Source organism: Scomber scombrus, chromosome 12, assembly GCF_963691925.1.
Source record: "Scomber scombrus chromosome 12, fScoSco1.1, whole genome shotgun sequence".
Classification (NCBI taxonomy): domain Eukaryota; kingdom Metazoa; phylum Chordata; class Actinopteri; order Scombriformes; family Scombridae; genus Scomber; species Scomber scombrus.
In genome coordinates this window covers 22259998-22287018 of record NC_084981.1, presented here as the reverse complement: position 1 = coordinate 22287018, position 27021 = coordinate 22259998, and the positions used below count along the sequence as shown (strand labels likewise).

General features: G+C 38.2%; 1 protein-coding gene across 1 annotated transcript in view; it reads left to right on the top strand.

Annotated features, from left to right (window-relative positions):
• Positions 1–370: 370 nt before the first annotated feature.
• Positions 371–27021, top strand: part of mrps5 (mitochondrial ribosomal protein S5) — a 30158-nt gene continuing 3507 nt past the window's right edge. Inside the window, exons 1-9 of the mRNA XM_062430709.1 lie at positions 371–449; positions 1913–2065; positions 4587–4712; positions 6027–6140; positions 6738–6857; positions 10605–10639; positions 23920–24010; positions 25563–25609; positions 26435–26492. Coding sequence (XP_062286693.1) covers positions 401–449; positions 1913–2065; positions 4587–4712; positions 6027–6140; positions 6738–6857; positions 10605–10639; positions 23920–24010; positions 25563–25609; positions 26435–26492 — 793 coding nt within the window. The 5' untranslated portion in view covers positions 371–400. The remainder of the gene's footprint in view (positions 450–1912; positions 2066–4586; positions 4713–6026; positions 6141–6737; positions 6858–10604; positions 10640–23919; positions 24011–25562; positions 25610–26434; positions 26493–27021) is intronic.

Sequence of the window (27021 nt, the reverse complement as noted above, 5' to 3'; positions counted from 1 at the left end):
GTTACTTCCACGTTGGCCTCATTTCAGAGGAGCGGAACTCCCCGCCTGGAAGTAACACCTAAATTCTGAAAATTTCAGTGCCAAAACTTTTTAACAGCGCTCTCTAGGGACCGAGATCTGATGAAAGTGACAACCAATCCCGTTCTCCCCTACATTTACATATATAACATTATATTTTCATTTTTTTAAACAGGAAAATAAATACATATAGAGTACCAGTCAAAAGTTTGGACACACTTTCCAACTCACATCTATGAGAAAGTGTGTCCAAACCTTTGACTGGTACTGTATATATATATATACATACAGTAGGCTATATGACATTTTCCGTTTTTTTAAACAGGCAGACGACTGACGCCTTGTTGTCCTCTCAAGGACCCCTCTCAGTCAGGATCCCAACATGGCGGCGTCTGTCAGGTTGTGCTGTGCCCTCCGCATCACAGTCAGAGGTGAATTATTACTCTTTCTTATCCTCCTCGGTTTAATTAAAACAGTCCAGTGTTTATATCGGAGTATATTTGCTGTATTCATGTATTTAAATGTTGCTTTTTTGGTTGCAGTCAGTTCTCCTCAATGACCCGGGTCATTTCTGTCATGATTAGTCTGGAACATATCTCCCAAGTACAGTCACGTGTTTTTTATTTTATACAATTAAATAAAAAAAACACTTCGTTTAAATCATGGAAATGTTAGTATTGGTGATAAACACGATGCTGCTTTATTGTAAATGGTGAAATGACCCCGAAGTCGCCTTGAAATGATGCATCTCTGTACTTCACCAACCAAACTCCACTCAAAATGTATTCAATTTAATGTCGACCTGGTTATTATTTAATGTAGACGCCTGTAAGAAGATAACTAAAGACTATTTCTGCATGATTTGGGTGCACACTTTAATTCGGCTTGTGTATTATCAACCGGAAAATCTTAATTTACTGCTTTCTACTGTGAAATATGACAGCATCTGTGCAATAGAGGTGTCAAACTCAGGTATATTATCATTCAACACCAATATTACACTTGGACACAGTGTTACTGTTATTGTACTATGATTTTACTACTATTGTTTTTTCATTGCTTTTGTACTCATTGTTTATTGCTCTGTATTCTTTTTTCATTTAAGCTCTTCTATTTTTAAAGTCCACTTTGCTGTTGCAATAATGTAAATGTCCCCATTGTGGGACTAATAAAGGAATATTTTATGTTAGCATGGTTATTAACTTGAGAGGCAATAAAATGATCATCAAATAATGAATATTACACACATTCTATTTACTTTTAAGACACGTGTGTGCTTTGTGAGTTACTAACGTTATCTCGTTATTTATCAAAAAGTATTCACTACAACTTAGAAACACATTTTGGTGGACCTGACCATAATGGGTCACAAGTGGAAATCAATTAAGTACAGATTTTATGTGCAAGTTCTGCACCCTTGTACAATTTTGAGGAACTTCAAGTTTAATGAATCCATGTTTTGTTTTTTTTCCATTCATAGTCATTTATAATTATTAAATTACCCATGAAATATACTGTTTCAGTGCACTGATCTTATTTTACACAACAACGTTTATCCTTAAGCTGTCTTTGTCACAACTGTTTGATAAACACATTTGAGGGATCCTTGCAAAAAAAACAAAAAAAAGTTATCTAGATATTCTGTAAACATAACATTATTGGCCAATATATTGATATCAGGATTTTTTTGCTCCCTAATATCGGTGTTGGCATCGGCCCCTAAAAGCCAGTATCAGTCTAACCCTGACCCTTTTCAGCTGCAGTGTAGGTGAGAAGGTCTATCCAGATGTTTGCTGTGTTGTCTTATTAAGTGTTGTCATGTGTTTAACCTGTTTGATGCCACACAGATAATTCATACATCTGCTTTGCTTCGGTGGCTGTTTCCTTCATTTAGGTGCAGCACCACTGCGCACCGTAGGAGGAGCAGGTCAAGTGTCCCATTGGGCCAGTCGAGCCTCTGTTACCTCTCTCCAAAGAAACCCGGTGCTACCACTGATCCCTGCACCAGCGTGGCAGCAAACTAGACATGGCAGCTTCTTTAACAAGTGTAAGTACATGAAAAGATTATTTCTGAAATCATCTGTTCCTGTATTTGTGAATCACAGACAGAAGTCACTCACTTTTTAGAACCGCCGTTTTTGATGTTATGTATTCTTTTTTCTATAAGAGCAATTACAAGTTTTGTTCAATATAAGAGATGTATTTTTTTTGCAATGACAGTTTATCAAATGCTTCAAGTTGGTGCTATAAAATGGTTTTACTGATGTTTTTTGGGTTTTAAAAATGACAAACTGTCGCAAGACTGCATCTCAGTTTATCGTTACGTAAAGAACGATCAAAAAACATTTAATATCAAACTGTTCTGACATGTATGCTCAGTTTTGCATAGGTGTTTGCTCTGTTGCACCTTTTAATCACACTCAGCAGCACATCAGAGACATCACAGTGTAGTAACAGACAGTGGAGTACTTTTCTACACCACTGCAGCAAGATGAGAGGTTAAACCACCAGAGGTCAGGAAAAACATGATTTTCAGCAGCTGTTAAGTTCCTCTTTAAGGATGCTGTTGATTGACTCCCCCTCTTTGTCTTTGCTTTTTCTGACAATAAATAAATAAACGCTGTATAGTTAGAAGTATATGGATACCCATGTCCTCACACTTTTGGACTGTACTTTTGGTCTGGAGCTGTTTTATATTGTTCGGACTCAGAATGGACAGAAGAAAAAAAAGAAAAGACAATGGATGCATAATTTTTTTAATTCCACATATTCTACTTCCTTATCAAAACCTGGCGCCTACATTACCCAGAATGCAGCTCAACCGCTGACAGTTAAATCACAGATTTCGGTGCATTATGCTAATATTGGCTAATGTAGCCTCGAGCAGCTAGACTCAAGCAGAGATGAGGAGCATGCCGCAGAGTTACTTTTTTCTAACTCCACACCCTCAGATTTTTCTATTTTCATCCCCAACCTTATCAGACGTCGCCCAGCTCCCTCTGGAACAACAAAAGGCTTTACCCAGCTTTTTTTTAACAAGACCGGTACTCAAACTTTGGTGTGTAAAATCAGGTGGAAATCGGTTCCCCTGTGTTAATACAGCATATAATGACATTGGAGCTAAAAATGTTGATCACCATTTCCAAAAGTCCAACCTGAAATGTTTTATTCTGTCCCGACCATCAACCCAAAGATGTTCAGTTTGATATCATAGAAGACGAAAAGAAAAAAATATTCACATTTAAGAAGCTGGAACCAGAGAATTTGACTTAAAATAATTAATGAATTGTGCACAGAGCCCTGACCTCAATCCCAAACTGCACTTTTGAATGTACACCACTGTGCAATATCAATATTTCATTCAGTTCAACTTTGCAATATAGTTGTTCAGTTAAAATGTATGCAATATCAAACTTAGGTATATTATCATTTCACCATTATTCCTCTTTTTATTCCTCTTATTGGTGCTGTTCTATTTTTGCTATCCACTTTGCTGCTGTAATGATGTAAATTTCCCCCTGGTGGGATTAATTAAGGATTATCTTATTTTATCCCTCACCTTTTTAAATGAACTGTGAGCCGAGTCTTATCGCCCAACATCAGTGCCCAATCAGCAGTCACATATAGGTGTCATATCTGAGTGTCCACATACTTTTAGCCATGTAGTGAATGATCAAAGTGATCTCTCCATGCAGGTGCGTGTCAGCAGAGCTTGTTTGGACAGTGTGTCAGTGTGATGACAGTATTATAAATGAGCTGTCAAAACATCTGTCTTTTTTTTCTCTCTATTTATCTTTTATCACTTTCTCGGTCTGCCTCTACCTCGCTCTCGATGCTTAGCGCCCTTTTTTTTTTCCCCCTAATCCTTTCATTCTCAGTTACTGCCTCAGCATGTCTCCAACAATTAAATGTTTTGTATCTGTCAGCACGTCTCGCTCACAGTTTGCATTGTGATTTTGGGGAATACAACATCAAACACCAACAGCCCATTGTGCTCCATTGACTCTGCCTCTGGGCTCAAAATGATCCATTTAATATTTATTCTCAGGAGAGTTTTTGGCTGTTTTAGTCTACTTTTATGCTCCAGCATTTTCAGATGGGTCTTAATCTGTGGATTTACTGCGGGACCAGTTCAGGTCTTTGCAAACACTAAGGGTTTATTTGTATTTTAATTGCAGTCCCCGGGGGCGATGCCATGCCATGCCATATGTCACTTCTTGGACATTTTTATTCCTCTCCGTTACTTCCCCCAGAGTCCTTACATTCACAGAACAGCTGGCCTTTTATGGGAATCCTAAATTTAGTTTTATAAGTGAAATTGCTGACACAAAATTCTGCTAAAAAACTATTTGATATGCTAAACTCAGTGCTGTGCAGGTGCAGCAGGTGAGAAAATGCCACATCAAGTTCTCAATCTGCTCTTCTGCTTGTCTAGATCTGTGTGAATCTAAGTAAATCATTTCAGTTTGACTTCATAAAACATCTTTCTTCTGTTGTTTTTGGGTGCACTGATGTCTTTTATTGGGATTGTTTTATGTTTGTGTTTATGTGTGTGTGTGTGTTTGCAGTGACAGCTGAGCAGTTGTGGAAAGGAGTGATGGCAGAGACGGGGGCCGGAGCGAGGAAGGGCAGAGGGAAGAGAACCAAACGCAAAATGAGGAAAGACCTGAACCGAGGACAGATCATTGGAGAAGGTGAGACATCATGTGACAGATGATTGTCACTTGTCATGACTATTGTGTTTTTTCTAAGCCGCTTTTCAAAATCGTCTTTAGTTGTTTTGACATTTCTGTTCCGCTCTTTCCAAATATGAATATTCGTTTGTTAGCATTGTTTTTTTCCACATTTTCTTCTTCATCTTTTACCAGAAGTCCCAAAATTTCCACTCGGTCAAATTTATTTTAATAAGCAGGTGATTGACACGACACACTCAAACTCAAATATTCATTAGTCAGAGTTGATTTATTTATTACTCTGCTCTAGTAGGCAGAGGAGTTACTCTTCACTGTCTCTGCCTGCTGCTTTTTCCAGTTGTTTTATTCACTTCTCTTTTAATAGGAAATATCTTCATTCACTCTCTATCTCCATGTCACACTTTTTAGTTACCAATTTATCTCTCTCTCATTATCCCAAATCATCTGTCTGTAGTGGAATGCACCTGTGCAGTTATCTAAAAAAGTATTATATGCTTCTTAAAAATCTGAAAACTGAAATATGGAGCTCAGTTTAAATTAGTAATATGATGGCTGCCAGCTGCAAGTCTGCATGCTTTCTCAGTCAAGGTTTTCAAGACAAATACAGGAGCTTTTTATCAACAAAAAAAATCATCTCCAGATGGCAGATAACTCCCTGAAACCTGCAAACACCACAACTATAAATACATCTGTGGTAGATTACGTATTCATGCATCACCTTTGTTGATTTTACAGTGTTATTTAAATAGCTAGCACATGTTATGTTATTCCACTCTTAGTTGGCCATCTAAAGGAAACATATAGAGATTAAAAAAGTCATAAAAAGCATTGAAAATGGTGTCCTCAAAAAAAACATACTTAGAAGATATTAAAAAGTCTTAAATGTTATTCACAAAAGTTTTTTGACAGTGGATTTTTGTACATTGGAGGCTGTTTAATCCTTTTTTGTATAATTTGAGTCATAATTATCTAATCTGCACTAAACACTGTCAGTACTGCCCAGTAGGATCATGAAACCGAACAAAAAACTAGGTTATAACAAGTATTTTAGTATTCTCGTGCATCCTTGATGTCCCTCTCTCTCTCTCTCTCTCTCTCTCTCTCTCTCTCTCTCTCTCTCTCTCTCTCTCTCTCTCTCTCTCTCTCTCTCTCTCTCTCTCTCTCTCTCTCTCTCTCTCTCTCTCTCTCTCTCTCTCTCTCTCTCTCTCTCTCTCTCTCTCTCTCTCTCTCTCTCTCTCTCTCTCTCTCTCTATTGACTTTACCTGACCTACTGTGTGTCTTTTTTCTCTCTTTCTCTGTGTCTCTGCCGTCTAGGTCGTGGTGGTTTTCTGTGGCCTGGTCTAAATACTCCGGTGCTGAAGGATGGGAATCTGCAGGCCATTGGTCGGAGAGGCGAGAGCGAGCAGCTGGAGGTGCAAGCGGAACTAGGTACACACAGACACACAAACAAACACACACTGATCACAAACGAAGACACTTACCACAACAAATCTGAATAACTAAAGGAACACATTCACATTCAACTTACTCTTACTGTGATCACATTATATCACTGCTGTCATGAACTGTCATTTAATTTCCTATCGGAAGCCACTGCAGTCAGATTTAGAGGAAAGCTCTGCTGATTTGCTTTACAAACAAGAAGATGCTGCTGTTTTTTCAGAACAAAAAGAACAGAAGTTGTCCGTTTTTAGTCAAATGTAGATGATAAAAAGACCTCTGTTTTTTGCAAACAATGATATTTAGCAAAGCCAAAGAGAAATCATTTTAGTGGGAAAAAAAACAATCTTTTCAAGAGCTACCAGAAAACAACAGCATGGGAAATGAGCTCTCAGTTTTGAGCATCAGAAGCACCACTGGTGAGACGGAGGCTGCCAATGTGTCTCCACTGTGATCTAATTTGTTAATAGTAATTACACAGTTAATTTGACAATGACAAATAGCACATTTGATATTTAAGCCCGCTGTGGCCTCTCCACCTCCTCTGGGCCTCAGTGTGACGGTTACATTGTGTCTCTCCTACAGTGCGTCAGAGGGACGAATGGGAGAAGAGGAGGAAGATGAGGGTGAAGAGGGAGAGAGGATGGACAGGACACACTTGGGGTGGTGTCAGCCTGGGCCACCCTGATCCTGGACCCAATGGAGGTAACTTACACACTCACCCAATGTTGGAGCATGATAATTTAAACCTTTTTTGTGTGTTGTTTTGTGACACTTAAGCAAAACGTACATTTTCCATCAAGGTTTAAAATCTGACCAGTTGATTTACTTATTGTGATTGTGTGAAATGTTAAGTCAGTTTTATGTCTATTGCCTGAAATCACACATTTGCCTCAAATGGCTTTACAGTCTGTACAACATATGAAATCCTCTGTCTTTCAGCCTCAATCACTTCATATTGAGATAAAAGGCAGCTATCAGGATATCAAGAAGAAAGATTACAAAAGAAATGGCTTCACTATATCACAATATGTACACTTGTCTCACTTTACTGACAAGGTGAAGATTACTGAGTCTATCTTTCACTTGCTCCATGTTGTCTTTGATATCAACCATCCTTATTAATGTCCAACAACCAGTCACAATTCTTGTAGTCTCCACATCAAATCTTTGTGCTGCTGATACAGAGTTAGGTTTCTGTGGTCTGCAGTACATCAGCTCCAGCTCCATGAGAAGGCACAGTGATGTCTTTGTAGTGATGGAAAAAAGAAGAGATGGATGAAGCTATAGAGTTATAATAAGGGGTGTAGGCTGCTCAGTGATTGTGCGTGTGTGTGTGTGTGTGAGAGAGAAGAGTGACAGACCAGTATGATGGCCCATTAGTTCTGATGAAAATGAGGATTCGACCAATGTGTCAAGTGAGGCAATTTCCTAATTTAGAAAGACATCTTTCTCTCCCTGTCTCTCTATGGCTCTCTTTTTTTTCTTGCTCAGTCTTTCCTTTGTTCTTTGTTTCCCTATTTTGTTTCTCATTTTCTCTCTTCCCTCTTCTGTCTCTACCCCTAGCAATTGCTTTATCTTTGTTCCACATCTTTCCTTCCCTCTGTCTCTACTCCTTTCTTCTACTATCCCTGCAGTTCTCTCATTCCCCTTCCTTTGTCTCTTTTTTTTGGTTGTCTTAGTGCTGACCTGAAATAAACGTACACACCCTAGAGGATGAAAGCACCCTTCTTTTGTTTTTTATTGAATATGAATATACTATATAAGCTTATGTGAGAGATTTTAAGAGCATTGCTCTCTGTGTATAAGAAGGCTATCTTGGCTGGGCTTTGTCTAATGAAAGCCAGTTTATGATCTTAGTTTGGCGGCAAGGGTTTGTGAGAACATATCCACGTGCAGACCATCTGCATGCACCCCAAAATGTATGACTGCACGGATTATAAAAGACACGTGGAGGCATCTGTGTATGCATGAAAGTTAGTATAAACAGGACCTGTCGCTGTCTAGTTTTGGTTGTTGGGTTTTCTGCTTGATCTGAGTAGAAGTATTTGAGCTAAGCTCATTAAGATCACATGGTTTTCCATCAGTAATGTAGGGGAATACTATAATTTTGTAGGCATATAAATGGAGAAATTGGATAACTACTGAAGTTTCAGATGGTTTTCCATCAGTAGTGGAGAGGAATACTATAATTTAGTTGGCATATAAATAGATAAATGAGATATTATGAAATAGATCTATCCCTGTAACATGAGGATTTATAACAGGTCTTTAGGTAGAAGGTTAAATGTAATACGGTAAACTTTCTCTGCCGCCTAATCAACTCTTCATTACAGTCACTGAAAAACACAGCTGGTTAATTCCAGTTGACTCTCTGATGGAGCTGCTGGCCTCTTATTCCCAACCTTATTACATGTTTAAACGTTTGCTGTCAGAATTGAGTTCAACACATTTACCTCAAACTGCTGACAGATGCGGAACGAGGCCCTGCGCTCAAAAACCACATTTCCCTGCTTCTTGTCTTCTCTTCTTGTATTCAGTTTCTTATTCACTGGCCTCACATTAGTGTTCATTTTGTCAACTTTAAAACTTTATTATTAAAATTATTCTTAATCTTAGTCTTGTGTCAAATTACCTTTTGTCATATTTAGTCAAACTCAACCTGTTTAAGTCACGTTTTAGTTGCTAAAAGTCTGGACATTTTAGTTTTGTCTTAGTCAAAATCATAATGATGTTAGTATAGTTTTAGTCAATGAAAACTCATTTTAGTCTTTTAAATCAGCTAGTTTGTTAATTGATGCATTTTTGTGATGTATTTGTACACTACATGCTGTGAAAGCTGTTTTTAGGGCTTTGAGACTTTGAAACTTGCTATCAACAAAAACGCTTTGAAAAAGATCTACATAACATGGCTTGAGCAAAACGTTAGCCAGCTAAGCTGACTGGGCTTCTACTTTTTCTGAATAGAAAAATACAAATTATCCCATCTAACATGAGCAAAATCTCGTTGTTGAGAGATGCTAGCAGATCTAACATACAATGCCTATATCAGAGACTATACTCAATTCTACGTTACCTTTGCCAATCATTTTCAGCTCCTTTCAGCTTAAAAAGTTTGGTTTGCGTATAAAACAAAGTCTTCAGTTGTCTTAACATAGCTTAAAAAAAACAACCTAATGTTACCACAACTACTTCATTTTCTTTGTCGTGAACCTTAAAGTGTCTCTTCAGGTTTATGGTATTCTTACCATCTGTTTTATGGCCATGTTGTTTCCCCTCTGATAAAGCAATGCATTTGATTTTATTCTAAGCCTCATTGTAATGAAAATGGGCCCAAATATTAGTTTCTTTCTCTCAAGCCCTGATGTTTAAGTTATTTACTTGCTTCCTGTAAAACAGTTGATTTACTTCTTGCTGTGCACACTCCCAACACACAGGATACTTAGATTGTCATTTAGAGAAAAAAAGCCTCTAATATTTAATTTCCTCTTTGTTGTCAATGAAAATAAAGGGAGATTTTAGTCAAGTTTTTGTTTTTTAAACTACATCTTAATCTCGCCTTTTTTCATCAACAATATTGCATGCTGATATAGTCACAGTTAATGTTTGATGACATTGTTGCCGGCTCGTTATCGTCTTGTCTTAATCATGGAATTAAAAAGGTCGTTGAAGAACATATTTAGTCATAGTTTTCGTTAACGAAATTGACACCACCTCATGTCCTCCCCTCAGCTTTCGCGTTTCCTCTTGATATTTCCTCCGTCTTGTCCCCGCGCTAACAAGCTCTCTCACACCGTGAAATACACTCGCACTCTCTCGCTCCTACATGTACAAACACTTTGTTTCACACACACTCTTGTCTGTCGCTCTCACTCTCACACAAATACACACGGGGCCCGCTGAAAGTGATGTGCAGAGAGCTATAACTAGGTTGCCTGTCTCTGATCAGGTTTAGTTTCTTACAGATGGCGGGCTAATATCCCAGCTGAGAGGTGTGTGTGTGTGTGTGTGTGTGTGTGTGTGTGTGTGTGTGTGTGTGTGTGTGTGTGTGTGTGTGTGTGTGTGTGTGTGTGTGTGTGTGTGTGTGTGTGTGTGTGTGTGTGTGTGTGTGTGTGTGTGTGTGTGTGAGAGAGTGTGTGTGTGAGAGTGTGTGAGAGAGTGTGTTTTCTCCTCGGAGCCTTTGAGTCAGCTGTCCTTTGTTTGTTGTTAATTGGTTAGAAGTGAACAGGCTGCTGTTGGGAGAGCAACATCCTTCAGAGGTCACCGACAATGAAAAGTGTCAACTCGTTACGCTCCTGCAAAGGCTTCTGGGTATTTGTTACGCTAGAAGGAGCCTGGTTTAATCTGTTTATAGTGTCGGTGTGTTTCTGTGTGTGCCTGTGCTAAAATGTGGTTGAGCTTCTTTTTTTATTTTTTTATTTAAACTTGTCTTTCCCTCTTGTCTCCCCTCAGAAACCTATGAAGAATTTGAGTCACGTGTTATTGAGGTGAGTGTCTCTCTTGTCACGGACTAAACAAATCACACACTTACACACACAAACACATACTGCAAGCTTATCATTACCTCCAGGTGCTCGTTTTTTTGCTTCATTATTCTATTATTTTGGGGCCGTGTAGACTTCAGCATCTCAGGTTTTATTTCATCATCATTGCTCGCAGCTTCAGTTCTACTGCAACCAAAGATTATAGTCATTATCAATTCACCTCCATTTTTTTCTTGATTAATTTATTTGTTTTTTGGTCGAGAAAATTGTGAAAATGTTGAGCAGTGTTTAACGAAACCCAAGATGACATCCTCAAATGTCTTTTTTTTTTGTCTACAACCTAAAGATATTCAGTTTACTGTCATTCAGGACTAAATAAAGCAGAAATATTCACATTTAAGAAACTGGAATCAGAGAATTTGGACATTTTCTTCTTCAAAATGACTAAACTATTAATTAATTATCAAAATAGTTGCCAATTAATTTAATACTTGGCAAGTAATTGATTAATCGACTAATCATTGTAGCTCTATGTGTATCATTAATTTTGTATTTGATTTCTGTTACACTTCCTTGATACTGATTGATATATCAGGCTCTAGTTGTCTTTACTCTGATCAGTCTCTACCGGCATCAGAAACTCTGAGGATGCAAACATCCAGTCACAGTTATTAAGTCTACTCACATAACTGCCCTAGGTACAGCTTTACCCCTTAATGCAGTATGAGTATAAATCCAGCTTAACTAAGTCTTCATACTCTACTGTGCCTAGTGTGTGTGTGTGTGTGTGTGTGTGTGTGTGTGTGTGTGTGTGTGTGTGTGTGTGTGTGTGTGTGTGTGTGTGTGTGTGTGTGTGTGTGTGTGTGTGTGTGTGTGTGTGTGTGTGTGTGTGTGTGTGTGTGTGTGTGTGTCCAGTTAATTCTCTCTGTCATGCTGTATGTTATCTTCATTCAGTTAGCACTAATGGACCCTACTAAACTAATGCCACAAGGTCACACACACATAGAGCCATTTACTTCTGTACATTAGAGGTCTTATTTTCATATAACCTGTTTATATGCACCATACATACGTGTATGTGTGTGTCATAGGCGACTTTCTCGGACAAATTTTAGACTAAAGATATTGTCAATTTGGGACAGCTTGTCCAATTGGGGACAAAAGTTGTGTCCCCAAGTTGGGGAAACTGATTTTTGGGTCAGTGGTTAGGTTTAGGGTTGGATAAAGGTTAGGTTAATTCATTTTTTGTCCTTTTATCTGACTTTGTCTTTCTGTTCATTTTGTAAGTCTCTGTTTCTTTTCATTCTTTTTTGTGAATGCTACTGTTTGTATTTGGTTCTGCTTGGAGTCTTTTGCGTTATCAATTTGCATCTATTAATTCCATACACAGACAGTATTAGCGTGTGTGCGTGTGCGCGTGTGTGCGTTACATTAATAGTCTTCCCCAGCCCTCCTGCCTGTATAAATAAGAGTGGTGTCACAGACATTAGGCTCCCCCCTGGAAACTGATGGATGCTTTTATGGTGCCATCTCCCTCTATAAATATCCCCTCTGTGTGTGTGTGTGTGTGTGTGTGTGTGTGTGTGTGTGTGTGTGTGTGTGTGTGTGTGTGTGTGTGTGTGTGTGTGTGTGTGTGTGTGTGTGTGTGTGTGCATATGCGCATATGCCACTATAAATTCAGGCCTAATGAAATGGAAAAGGCTTACTGGAATAAAAGGCTTGTCTCCCAAGGACGATGACGCCGGCACACCATTAGTGAATACATCCAACATGAGGAGAGGGAAAAGGAGGAGGGAGGGGTGACAGGGAGAGCTGGAGGAAAAGTGGAAGAGGAAGTGAGGGAGGAGGAGGAGGAGGAGGAAAGGTTATGAGTGTGTGTTAAGAAGTAAGGAAGTGAGAGAGAGAGAGAGATGGAGGAAAGTGAGAAGAGAGTAAAAAGAGAGGAGGAAGGCAAACAGGGCTAGATTGATGCAAGATTTTATATTTCATTAACAATTACAGTAAGTCATTAACTGTAGAGAAAATTAATCATCATATCTGCTCCAGATTTGATTATTAAATCAGTTAAATACTTACTCAAAAGCCCAGTGTGTGCTCTATAAATCACATATAACATATTTACTCCAGTATAGTATGCTCTTATTTCCCATGTATTTGCTCTGATATACACTTTGGGCTTGGTAGAAGATACCTGAGTATTGATACCATTACTAAAACAATACTATAAAACTCCTTTTTTAAATTTAACTAAAGAAGTAAACATTTCTCAAATGTTAAATGTCCAAACACAGGAAGCAAAACAAAAGAGCTATGCCAAAAAATATAATTTAAATCACTGGCTGTGCGACTCTGAATCTGACCACACATTCAGTACTTGACATTTTTTAGTACTCAGTACTTTGGCCACATTTTGATTGGTGCCATATACTATTGATGTTTGTTACCAAGCCCTATATTAAGTAACTGAAACTCTTGCTAATGTGATTATAGTGATGTTAGTGGGTATTTAGTTGGTATTTATGTGATTTATTTAATCTCCAAAATTAAAATTATCAAAGATCAAGTTCATACATCACCCATAATAAGAATATAGCCTTTTATGGCCCACAGCTTTACTGCTGTCATCAACATTTGTTTCCAGGCAGCTGTATTCAGTGTAAAAGCTCTGGTAAACTCACTGTATGCTACCTGTTTGGCACCAAATGACAGGCAGATAAAATTAGCAACTTTAAAAGAGAGTCAATATTGAACTTAAATTCATCAGGTGGCCAGAAACACATCTCATCAATGAATGCTAATGATGCTCCATGCAGCTGTTTTGCTATATAGCAATAACCTGAGTGCTGTACCAGTCAGTGTTGTGTTAACAGTTTGTCATTCTGCCCACGAGTGAATGCAGGTTTTAGGTAGAGGTGTGTGAGGACATGCAGTATTAGAAACGTGCACGCTAATGTTTCATTTAATCCAACAGAAGAACATTACAAACTACAACTTGTTTGAATCCTCTCAGTGAGAAGTGCAATCGGTTGGACCTCAGAGAGTTGAAAGAAAGAGGGATGGATGGAGGACAGAGAACAGTGAACAGAGGCAAGAGTAAAGAAAAGAATGGGAGGAGAGTTAAAGTGACAGAGAGAAAAGTGATGTTCATGGCCTCCCTCCAGGTACAGCAGCCACTTGGACTGGATTCAGTGATTTCATTAACAGAGATTGAACGTCATCGGTGTCACAACAGCTTTTTGTCTTCTTTTTTTCCCCTCCCTCCCTGAAGTCAACAACCTTGAAAGTTTTAAGACCAAAAAAAGAGAGTGAGAGGTTAGACTTGTACTTTACTATGTGATCAATAAGTCATAACCGAAAAAAAAATTAAAAAATACCAAGGCACACTGCTTTGCAAAAATTAAAAAGGCTTTAATAAATGAGCTCAGCGCCTCTGCGTTTCAGCTCACAGTTTTCTTCAGGGCATGTATAAACAAATGACAGCTCACACATATACTAAAGTTGCTGTCAGCTGCCAGGCAATCAGATTCGCACTTGATAATTGTCACAGGTGCAGTCAAGAAAGTGTTTCAGCCAGAAAAGTAGTTTGGCCCGATGGAGGCGTAGAGCAAAACTTCCTCTCTGTGCACTGAGCTATGACCATGACATCGAAAAACTACACAACTAAAAAGGAAACAACTAAGCGTAACTTATCTAATAAAGACAGGATTGCTTTGGATGATTTGGCAAAAAATTGGGATATTGTGATCAAAATTGCTGACAAAAGAGGTTCTGTAGTGGTGTGGCAAAAAAACAAGTATATAACTGAGGCACACTAGCTTGAAAGTAGCACATAAATGCAGATTAACCCCATGGAAGAAATGAAAAGTGAATTGAACCGCATACTAAGAGAAGCTAAAGAAAACTCCTGGATCAGCAAAGCAGAAGATAACTTATTCTCCCCAAATCCCACAATACCCTGCTTCTGGTCTAATATGTCTAAAGATACATCCTGCTTCCTGATCATGATGGATGCAAAAGTAGACCACAGAGAAGGCCCACAGGCACTCTCTCACTACCTGAATAGACGTCTCACATGAAGTATACCACCCACAAACTTCATATTAAGACTTACTGAAAGGACCCTTGAAAACAAGGCTTTCCTCAAGACGATCTATATCGACAACAGAAAGGCACAGCTGGAAGAGTACAAATACTATATTCTCCCCAATCTACTTCAAAAAGATTTATGGCAGATACATGGATGACCATATATTAATTTTCCTAGGTATTGAACATGAACTATTATCATTTGATGGATGTCTGAATACTGAAAATGACAACCGGAAACTGACTCTACAGTATGACTTTAAACAGATTGATTTTTTTTCCCTTTTGGACCTTACTGTAATATTGTTTTTCACAAGAAAGCCAACAGAAACACATATCGTATATATTTATTGTGATGGGATGACACCCCCCAAGTATTGGTCAAATATTAGAAGCTATATTGAGGAATCATCTATTTTGTACCATTACATATATATTTAACAATAGAATAGTCTTTATTGTCATTATTATATATAATGAAATTTTCTAAGGCATATCTACAGCACAAGCGGTAAAAAAAGAAAAAATAGCAGATTAAAGAATGATATATACAAATAATATACAAAAATCATTGCAATGAAGTATAGTCACGGAGCGTTTATACAAGCACATAGCAGCAGAATAGCAGCATAAAGTGCAATTTGTGAATAATATGAACATTTTTCTATGTAATTATTTTCTTACACAACTGTCTGTGAATATCCAATGGTATTGATTATTTGTGATCAATTTGCTTACCTTAAAGATATTGATGCCTTGTTAAAATAGACCGTAGTATGTACACACCCACTTTTTTGACTGCTACTCTGATTTCCTTGCAGCTGACAGCAGTCTTGTTATAACTGTGAACTGTGACTTGAAACACGTAGATGCTAAAGGCTTTTTAATTTTTGCAAAGCAGCGGCCGTGGTATATTTTTGGTTATGACTTATTGATGACAAGCAAAGTACAAGTCTAAACTCACACTCTCTCCTTTTAATTGGTCTCATGATAATGTCCTTGGATCCAAAGAGCACCTGGTTTTGTGATACTGTCATTTGTGAAGTGGCGCTCCTCAGCCAATTAACTGGCATTTGCTTTAACCTTGAAAGTTTTTCCTGAAAGTAATCAGGCATCGAGCTGAATGAGAGCAACATTGCAAGAACTTTAACATGTTAAAAGGTTGTTATTTAACAGCCAAGTGGAGCTCACCGGGGCGCGTACACAACTTAATATCTGAAGTGAATCTTACATAAGGGGAAGTAACGCAGAGTGATTATTAATTAGTTGAAATGAACAAAGAGTCAACTCATGTATAATCTGTCAAGGCATCGAATTCTGTGGCAAGTTAATGGTGCTTTTACAGTCAGTCTTGATGTTACCTAAACAACATAATGATAGACTTTGTAATTAAGATTATAAGGTAGCGTATGTCTTCAGTTATTGATGTATTTGTGGATAAAAGCCTGCTGTTTGCATCAAAGCGGTCTTCGGAGTTAATCATGACTTCCATCAAGAACAGGATAGTTGTCTAAGATTTATTTTTAAAGTTGACCCATTGTTCATTAAAGCTCATCCAGACAGTTTTTCTTGAAGCACATGTTCCAAAAGCTGGTGATGTAGGAACATCATTTTTATTAAAGTTAATTTTAGCCACCACTTAAAGTGAAAGGACATAACATTTGCACTCATTTAAGAAGAACACAAATACATTTTTTAACTTGTGCATGTTTTAGCATATAATTTTTTTTTAATGAAGGTCTCGAAATTACAAGGATTTAACTTTTCACATTTTCATATTTTAGACTTTAATTGATTCTAAATAGCAAACAAACACAGCAGTCTCAATAAAATGTGAGAGGTCTCATTTATTAATTGTGTAAGTTTAGTTGTAAAACTCTTATTTGTACTTTTAACTTTTCCCACAGTGTATGAACATAAATTCACGTCAGTTTAATTTGTCTTTTCTTTTTTTTCACTCACTCTGTCATCCTCACATTCACTTCTGAGTCATCCGCCTAATTGAGCACAATTACTGAGCCAACATGACGATTGTTTTTCTGCTATAATCAACTTCTTTTTTCTTTTTTTTGATACAGCAATCTGTTAGGAGTGCGAACTAGTTCAGACAATTGCTTTCTACATTTAAACCAGCATATTAATGTGTTTTCTTTCTTTTGTGCTTCTTAATAAAAATCCACTGACAGTGTGTCAGAGAACTGTGTAAGACTATTTTAAAACAATTTATATTGTGACTATTTTACAATGAACCTTAAATTAATACAATGACTATTTTTTTCTCCCATCACAGTTTATTATGTAATTAGTATGCAGGATCTTCAGAAAAACTAAACTAATTCACCTCCTGGTTATGGCCCCATTTTGAAATTTCAACTGGAGGATTATTATCATTTTTGAGCCATAGCTACAACACTGACATAAAGACGTATTATCAAAACCTGATAGCATATAGAAGTTAAAACATCACTGCACACCAGATATCTAGAAGTTCTTATTAGGATATGGATTTTCTGTATTTTTCTTATTTGTAACAAATCTTGTGCAGAATCAAACCAACAATGAACTGATCTTACTTCTAAGTATTATATATGTATCTAAAGCCTGATACCTCTTATCCCACTGTGCCACCAACCTCTGTTGTTGTCCAAAAACTATTAAAAACATGGCAATGAGTTTACAGACACATATTTTCCTTTAGAAACGGCACCAAAGAATGCAAACAGCGATCACATCTTCAGTCTCTGGAGAGTAGTTCCATTTAAGGCAGATGCTACTCAGCATTAGTGTGAATGTGGTTGTATTTACGGTTTTCTAGCTTGTTGTGCTACATATCACAACCTGTTGGCTTTGTACTGAAGGTCTCTGAGAGAGGTACGGTGTAGAACAAAGTAAAGAGGTTGTGATATGTAGCACAACAAGCTAGCAGAGCTCTGTAAATGTGAGATAAAAAGTAGTCGGATATCAATATGTAATGATTCTACAGCAGAGATAAATCCAGTCCTCTACCAACACAGTATGGAATAAATCTTTTCAGTTGTGCAGGAATAAACAAACTTATTACACTATTCAGTGTGTTTGCAGAGTCAAGATATCCACTTAAAACCCAAGTGAAAGGAGGGATGTGTAGTTGTGCAACAGTAAGTCAGAGAAAGTGTTGAGCGTTGGCGGAGGTTTGTGCTCTCACAGTGCCTTCTGGTGTCATGCGGTGAAAAACTCCTCCCCTGCACTGCAGAGTATAGACAGATACAGATAGGGAGACTTGCAGCAACAGATTGAGAAAATAAGAAATGAAACAGAAGTGAGAGCGAGCTAGAAGCGTCCTCCCACCGCCGTGCTGTCGCTCATCCGGTGGAGAAAAACTCAGCCCATCTGTTCTGCGGCTAATGCTGAGCCAAAACTGCTGCATCTTGGGCTAAAATGACAAATGTAAAGCCAAAAAGCTCAACACCACTGCAGACATTTACACACACACTTCTACTGCTGACTCACACTGAATTCACAATGAAACTTGAGAAATAATAACTTGTTGATTTGATTCATGAAAACAGCGTTTTAGATTCCATCTGGTCACAATCTTTGCAGAGGCTGAGAGTTTCTTAATCCTCAACTGCACATACATGTTCACACTTGGCAGCAAGAAAGTATATCTTGCTGTCCATCTTTACAGGCCTGCAGACACCGCGTACAAAGAAGACTGGCATGTGGTGTGTGCAGTATATTTTGTATTTAAGCCATGAAAAACACCTAGTTGTTGCTGTGCGTGTTTCAATTAACGGCAATGTGTGTTTACGGTACAGGGAGGCATGGATATGTGGAGGTGTAGCAGAGACTTGTCACTATGGATGCGTGTGTGAGCAGCAAGATAGCATTATAAGAAACATGTTAATAAGAAAAACAAGTATGTGATTTATTTGTTTTGTGTGTGGATAAAGTCATGTTTGTGAGAATAGCCAGACAAAATTTATGTTCAGATATTGGCAATGAAATTGTGAACTGTGTGTGTGTGTTTGTGTGTGGCCTGCAGGGTTGTGTTTTCAGTGTTTTGGTGTTGTGCTGCTACCCTGACCCCAATCCTTCTGTTGTGGCCCTGCAGTCAAATTGTAAACCCTTTACTCTGTATGTGTGTGTGTGTGTGTGTGAGTGAGAGAGTTACGTAACGAGTGAAGCTGAAGGCAGATCTTGACTTTGAAGTTCCCTCAGCTGAAATTCAACACTGCTCTGTCACTTGTGCTCTCTTGCGAGGATAAAAGCAACGAGGGGAACTGAGTTTTTCGGCCCAGTTGAGTCCCCAAAAGGCTGCTGGTGGCAACTGAACAGCTGACTTCCAGTGGAGGCTGGTATATACGGGGCATACATAGGCACACATAGCACACCTGGATCCAGTTCCCAGGATGGGAACATGTGACAATAACACTCTATTTTTGCTGTGTTACATGTCAGAGGATTTGTTTGAACATTTCCACTTGATTTATCTGTTTTTGCTTCGAGATACTCTGTCAGAAAGAAGAATGGTAGATTTTCTTGTCTGTGTTGGCCCAATGGACTACAAAGAGTAAAGTTCAGGGTGTTAGCTTCCTGTTGAGTTAAATCTGCCTCTTATCACTGCATGGACTGACTGGAAATCTTGAGGTATTATAGGGATTTTACAGGAGTTTTGTGTACATTGACGACTAGCAATCATTTTCAGTATTGATTAATCTGCACATTATTGTCTTGATTAAGTAGAAGAATAGTCTTTATTGTCATTTTACATGTACAACGAAAAAACTAGTTAAATACTAAACTAACTATGTCAGATAATAATGAAAAATGCCAGTTTGAAAATTCTGTTTTTTATATTTGCCCAGTCAGTTTCTCACACATTGACTCTCTCTGACTCCCATTTTTCAGTTTCTCTCTCTCACACACACACTCTTTAGCCATATTCCATGTCATTTCTTAGTATTGTCTGCTTCTCTTAATTACTTTCACATATACACATTCACAGCATCAGTGGTGTGGAATTTAATATCTCCAAGGTAATAAAAGTCATATTTTTCTCCTATATATTTTCTATAAGATAAGAGATATTTGATCACAATAGCATGGACTATATTATGACTCCTTCACTTGTCTTCCCACCTCTTTGTTGTATGTTGATATACACCAGATATTCCTGTGCTTGTATTGATAGATGCACCAGTGAAGTGGGGTATGTCTGGATATTATTAACCCAACACCTCACAATGAAGCACAGATCAGTACAACGCCACCACATGCTGCAGCCTTAGAAGTAACCACAGTATTTTAACTTGACAAGCACGAGAGCAACATGAACACAAACGCCCACCAGTAACACCCACAACCAAACAGCCACAGCAAAAGATCCAGAACATTAAAGCCATAGTGCTGAACTGACTCAGTTTAAGCAAAAAAAAGACCTTGACAAAGATAGTATTTCATGCAGAGCTCCTTTATTGAATTACATCATATCGTGCATGCTTTCATATTGTTTCTACACCCTGTGTTTTTTTTAATCTTACAGTAAAGGTTGTCTTGTAATCAGTAACTAAGGCCTTGTTCAGACTGCTGGCCCAATTTTTTTTTTAGCATATCCAGTTTGTATCCATAAAGTTGGTACAGAAAAAAAATACATGAGATAAGTTTTTTGTTTTTTTTTGGCAAATCGGATTCAAGCCGCATTTGGAAGTGGTTTGTAATGTGATACAAAAATCAGATTTTTTCAGATGCGTCTCAATCTGGACGTTCCTGACGCTTAAAATCGTATTTTAAAGTGTGTTTTGCGTCACTCCCAACGCAACACACAACAGCAACGTCAAATCCAGAGTGATGGTTGGCATCAGAGCGGCTGTATGCAGCAGTATGGAGGACATCTCAGTTGGAAGTCCCTCACCACGACTTGATTGTGATTGTTTGGAGGACAAAATGATGGATCTCCGTTTCTCATGCTTCCAGGTTGGAAAGCTGCGTCACCATCGTATGCAATTGCCGACGCCTTTGTCGTTACCACAGCAACTCATGCAGATAGGTTGTCGAAGTCTGGACACACAAATCTGATCTGATCACTTGCAAATAACGGTGCAGACAGTCTGTCCTAAAAGATCCAATGAAAAAGAAATTGATCTGATTTGCCGTCAGTCTGAACAAAGCTTAAATCAGTGCCTGTCACTGTTAATTGCTGCTTTATTGCTATTTTGTACTTTAAGCTGCAGTAGTCAATATTTTATATGAACAATAGATCAAATGAGTGTGTAATGAAAAAACGTTTTTTTTGTGGTGATGTACCAATAATGAATAATCAGCTGAATCTGCAGTTCCCTTCAGGTCTATAGAAAGTTTTAACTTCTTTCAGATTACTGTTGAGGTTTTACAGAAAAAAACTTTACTGTTCTGATATGTAGAACTGTACAGTACCTGCACAGCACCAAAGAGCAAAATGTCTCCCTCAAGAGTTAGTAGAAACCAAAACAGAGCTAAAAAGATGTTGAATATTGAACTCAAAGCTACCATGTCATCAGAAACAACAAGTAAAGCTAATGTTGCTGCATATCTGCTGGATCTGGAAACAGGAAAGAGTTTGATAACGGCTATAACAACTTTAACAGGGCAGAATATGTTAAATGTGTGTAATTATTAGTATTTTCTATATACAATGTATGAAATGATGTGTAATGTCAGAGGTGTTGCTCATAGTGATGAACCCACAGAGAATTATCGACTCTGCAGCTCCCCTCAGCCTCCCTTTATGGAGCTCTCTAGTGAGTTTCAGCTCATTGTTCAGACAGACAGCTTCTTTTCAGTGAAAAACCTTTAAAAACCCACTGTACACTACCTTCTTAGCACAAATGGACACAGTTAGGGACTAGCTGGTGAACATAGTGGAGCATTTAGCAGCTAAAGAGCCAGATATTCCCCTTAAGAGTTGGTGAAGACCAAAATCAGAGCTAAAAGACAGTGAAAATTGGACTTACATCCACCATGTGGACAGAAACATAACTCTAAATGAATGACAATGTAGTTTTGTAACTGCTAGATGTGTAAATAAGCAACTGTTTTTAACATATTGGCCCCCAACTGGTGAAAAAAATCGCCGCTTTGTATATATAATAATGAGGCAGTTACAGAAGTCATAAATGCTCTAATCAACTATAAAATTAGAGTTTTTATTAATACCACATATTATGTGAAGAAAAGTACCATGACATAAAAAATATCTTCTAATCACTGTTCTAATTATCTTAATTAACTCTGCTTAATTAACTCATAAGTATAACTGGCTGTGTTTTATGTATCACGGTGACATTCAGCAGCTCCACTGCCTCTCAGTTATGGATTTTTGTGGTGAGTTTATAAAGGCAAGAAGGTGACATTGTTGAGGTTGATGTAATATACGGCTACTATTATGTAAGTAGCTATTATAGTAAAATTAGAAGTACAGACATTGGTATATATATATTAAGTGTCCTAAAAAATAAAGTACATTTCCATTTCGAGGACAAGAGTGGATGATGGTGCTTAAAGAGTAACCACGGATCATTTCATAGTCAACACTACATCTGGTCTTCTATTAGTTGGGGTTATTTGACAAATAAATCAGAGAACAGAGCAGAAATCTGAGAGCAGATGTTTCACGAGCACATAGAAGCATTCTTAGTTTGAGGAGAAGGAATATGAGGGGAGTTTTTTGGGGGAAGGGAAATTACTTTATCTGAATTTAGGCTCTAGAGATAGATGATGTATGATTGTACAGATTTTAAAGCTCCCTGAAGCAATTTGTGATATTATATTATATAGCTAAACAGATAAAAAATAGTTTGACCTGACTTGATCTCCTGTAGCTTTAAATCATAGTGTGTGTCTGATGATGTTTTTTCCTAGTAAAAATCATTTAAATAACATCTACTCCTCTTTCAAATAAGAAATCCAAAATTTTTCATTTCAAAAGTTGAACAAGATATCTCCTACTTTATTGAAAAGTCCACTCTCTCTATATTTTCACTGAAGGCTTCAAGTCTCCAAATCACACTGTAAACTGGGCCTCAGTCGGCTCCAAACTAGTTGTGATGTCGCAAATCGTGCATCTAGGTCCGCACTTTACATTAAGGTTTAAGGAGAGCACCGAAAAACAATGTTCCCCCTTCAGGAGATGAATGTGGAAACTGTTGTCTACTCTACACATACATCATTCTTCACAGTGGAGCTCAAATATCCGAGTGTAATAACAATAAGCAAAATACTATTTGAGTGGAGGGGGACTATAACTTATGTATCCCCAACACATTCACATCAGACCGGCCGTCGTCTTGCTGTCTCCCGTCCTGCTGTGTCACTCTACCTCCTCCTCTCTTTTCTTTGTTTTCTTTCCTTTTCTTTTTCCCCTTCTTGTCCTTGTAATCATCTTAAGCATTTCATGTCAGAAAGAAAGGATTTAATTCCTCCTTTAGCTTCCTCTCATCTCCCCATCTACTCTTCTCCTCTTTTACCGTCCTCATCTCTCGCCTCCATCCTTTTACCATTCACCAACCCAGTTCTCCCATTCTCATCTCATAAACAATCTGCCTGTGCTTGCTTACTCCCCTCTTTTCATCACTCTTGTCTTCTACTCCCTCTCTCCACATCCACTTTTCTTTCCTCCCACCCCTTCACATTTTCAGTCAAGTTACTTTATTGTCTTTACTCTGCCCTTTCACCTCTCTAACCTGCCCTGTTCTTACTCTCGACCACAGTATCTCTTCCTTTTGTACATTCTCATTTTTTCTCTGCTGTCACTTCTACTTCCTAATCCCTCCTTTTTTTAATAAACTACCTTCCTTTTCCTCCCTCTACTTCTCTGCCTTCTCCTCCTCCTCATTCTTCTTCTCTGTGGTGTATCAATGCTGCCCCCTGTTGTTTCTAAAGCTGTGTTGCAGCTAGTTGAGCAGCTTGCATGGTTGAACAGGGGAACACTGGGAGCTGTGATAAATGGCTGTGCGCTCTGTTTACTAACAGATCGATAAAAATCACATCTGGAGAGGCAGCTTTTTCTACATCAACACACACACAATGACATTTACAGAGAATTTTTTTTTTAAATGAATCTTATTTTTCAAATGTTTCTGTCAAATGAACCAGCACTTTTTTTTTAAGCTAACCAATGACTAGGCTCTCTCTCTCTTTCACAGTTAAGTGTTCTTAATTGTTGTTTGTTTTCATTGTAGTTGAAGAACGTGTTCAACATGACGGCCAAGGAGGGCAGGAAGAGGTCCGTCAGCTGCCTGGTCGCTGTGGGAAACGGCAACGGAGCAGCAGGTGGGACTCCCTCTGAAAACTGAGCATAGCACATCACTCTGGCAACTCAAGTGTACTTTGAAGACCCCCTCCAGACATATTTACGACACATAAAAACAGTCTGCTTAGAATAATAATGTGTATCTGATTTGTTTGTTCCACTGCAAAAAAGTAGAATTACATCGTTAAAATCCCTAAAATTGCATCTACTCCTCAGTCATTGAAAAATCTTGAAATCCTCTATTTCAAAAATTGTCTCCTACTTCACCATGAAGTTCATTTTCAGTGTGTGAGGCTTCAAGTTGACATTATCACACTTGGGTAACCTGTTGAACCCCAGTTGGCCTCAAAACTAGTAGTATGCTCAAACATATACAGCCTAAACTCAGAGAAACGTTTCACTTTCATCCGATGGATCTGAAAACAGTCTCATGGTGTCAAACTCTGCATGTTATCATTCTGCACAGTAAAAGTCATCATAATAATAAGAAAAAGGGGGCTTTAAAATGAGACATTAGACAATTAGCATTTTAAAAGCAAACAGACTTTGCACCAAAGTGCTTCACAAAGGCAGGCATACAAGTGCACATACAAGCATAAAAGGATAAAAATTAAAATAGAACAAAATTTAAGTACAAATTTAAAACCCAAAGGTATCAGATAACAAATAAAACTGATTAAACACGGTTAAAAGCCAGAGAATAAAAGTGAGTCTTTAGATGCATCTTAAAGGTATCAACAGACTCAGCCTCTCTAATGGAGGAGCCGCTACAGAAAAGGCCTTGTCACTAGCCTTTTCTTTTTTCCATGAGTGGGGCACTGCCAGCATGCTAAGGTGGGAGGATCTCAGGGGTCTGTTGGTGCTGTAAGGGGTGAGAAGTTCAGAGATATATATATATGGGGGCGAGACCATGGAGGGATTTATAGACAATTAGGACCATTTTGAATGCTATCCTGTAATGAACAGGGAGCCAGTGTAGGGACGCAAGGATGGAGGTGATGTGGTTTCATTTCTTTGACCTTGTTAATAACCAGGCAGCGGCGTTAATAATTGAGATATTGATTGAAATGTTATGAATTTGCGCTGAAAAATATGAGGTTTACAAAAGAAGAATTCTAGCTACTTCTTGAATTGTAAAATACGTGGAACAGAACCAAAACAAGTTTTTGACAGTTTCAGAGTGTTTGTAAAAATGAAAAAGGGTTTCAAAGAGAAAACTTGACAAAACTCTTCAGCCTCTGAAGATAATGCAGAAGTGGAGAAACTGGGTTTGACAGTTCAAGCTCCTCTGAAGTAAACGGCAAAATGGGAAAAGAATGCAGAGGAAACTTTATAACAGACACTGGGAAGGCTGCTTCATTTATAATGTAAAATCATCATGCTACAGTATTAATGATGTTATGGGCTTATTATCAAAACCAAAAATACTCATTTAATGTTTGAAACAATCTGGGAATAAATTGTGTTTAATTGGCATCACCACTAAGAAAAGATGCTATGAACTTTTGTTAACTCTGTTTTCTGTCACACTGAGCTTTCAGATGTTTGAAAACTGACTGTCCTCTTCAACAGGTTTCGCTTTGGGTAAAGCAGCAGACAGACAGACAGCTATGAGGAAGGTATGACAGTTTTAAAATCATCATTATTCTGTTAAACCTGGTAGTCTGCGGTTTTTCTGTCTATATTTGAGTTAATATTCAGGCTTTCTAAGTTCTTTCTGAGTCTAAAACTGAAGAGTTTGATTGTTTTCACCAGAATTGTATTGCTATGAGGGTCCAAAATCATCAGGGTGGACAAAGCATTGAGGATTTGACAAAACAGCCTTAAACACTTTAAGGTCCATTTATAAGGTGGTCCTGCTCTTTCGATCACATCACATGATCTTCATCAGCAGATGGCATTTGCCCGGTTGTCATTGCTTCAAAATTCTTACCATGGACTTTTCATCAATGTAGCCTCAAAAGTCCCAGATTTGACCATGTTTTAAGTAGCTGTTATGGAGATTTTAGACATGTGATTCCCAAAAATGTTTGACCTGTGACCCCTTCAAGTAAAGCAAAGTCTACATGGGACCCCTCGTCACATAGTGCATAGTCTACCAGTTAACCAAAAGAGGACATTTTGTTTTAGCTTGAATTATTACATTACATTATACTACCAACATGAGAGGGCTCCATAGGTACTTATAACACTGGACTTACATCCAGGTAACAACTATTTAACAAGCACCTGGAGTTTATCCACCCTTGTTTTTTCCCCGGTCTGTTTTTGGGGCCGACCTTTATTTGTTCATGACAACAGTGCCCCCGACCATTATCAGAGACCTGGCTTTTAATTAATTACCAGCCACTATTAGAGGAAATATTCCTGACCATTTTTGCTAAAATGTAGCTAAAGCACCACCATAAATGACACTAAATGTCATGTTTGTTTCTGTCATGCAGGCCAAGAACAGAGCCATCCACTACTTGTACTACATAGAGAGATACAACAACCACACCAGTAAGTCAACATGTTCATCTCCTTCACCCTCCTCTACATCCTTCTCTTCTTCCTCTCCTTCTCCTTCCTCTGTCTCCTCTCCTCCTCTTCTTCTCCTCTCCTTCCATCATATCTGCTGCTCGTACTCTTACAAGCACCATAATCTAAAAAATGGATTTGTGGAGAAAGGTATAAGAGTTAAAGTGAACCACTTGAACTTTCTTATTGTAAAACTCCATTTGGCTTCTGCCACCATCGCTGCCGCTGATGCTGTAGGGCAAAGCCAGGAAGATTAATGTGTGTGTGTGTGTGTGAGTCATCAGCCTCCACTGCGCCCACCGGAGGAAAAATTTAGCTTCCTGTTTTGGCCAGAAACCAGAGGAGAAGCGTCTGTTAGGGGGTGTGTGGGCATGTATTTCAACCTAGATTAAGTTTTAAAAGTTTAATTCATTTAATTTCTGGTCAAAATAATCAAATTTGTTTACATGCCAGCTGTCACTGCAACCTGTCTGGATTGTCACGTGATTAGTTATTTCTTTGGAGGTTTATC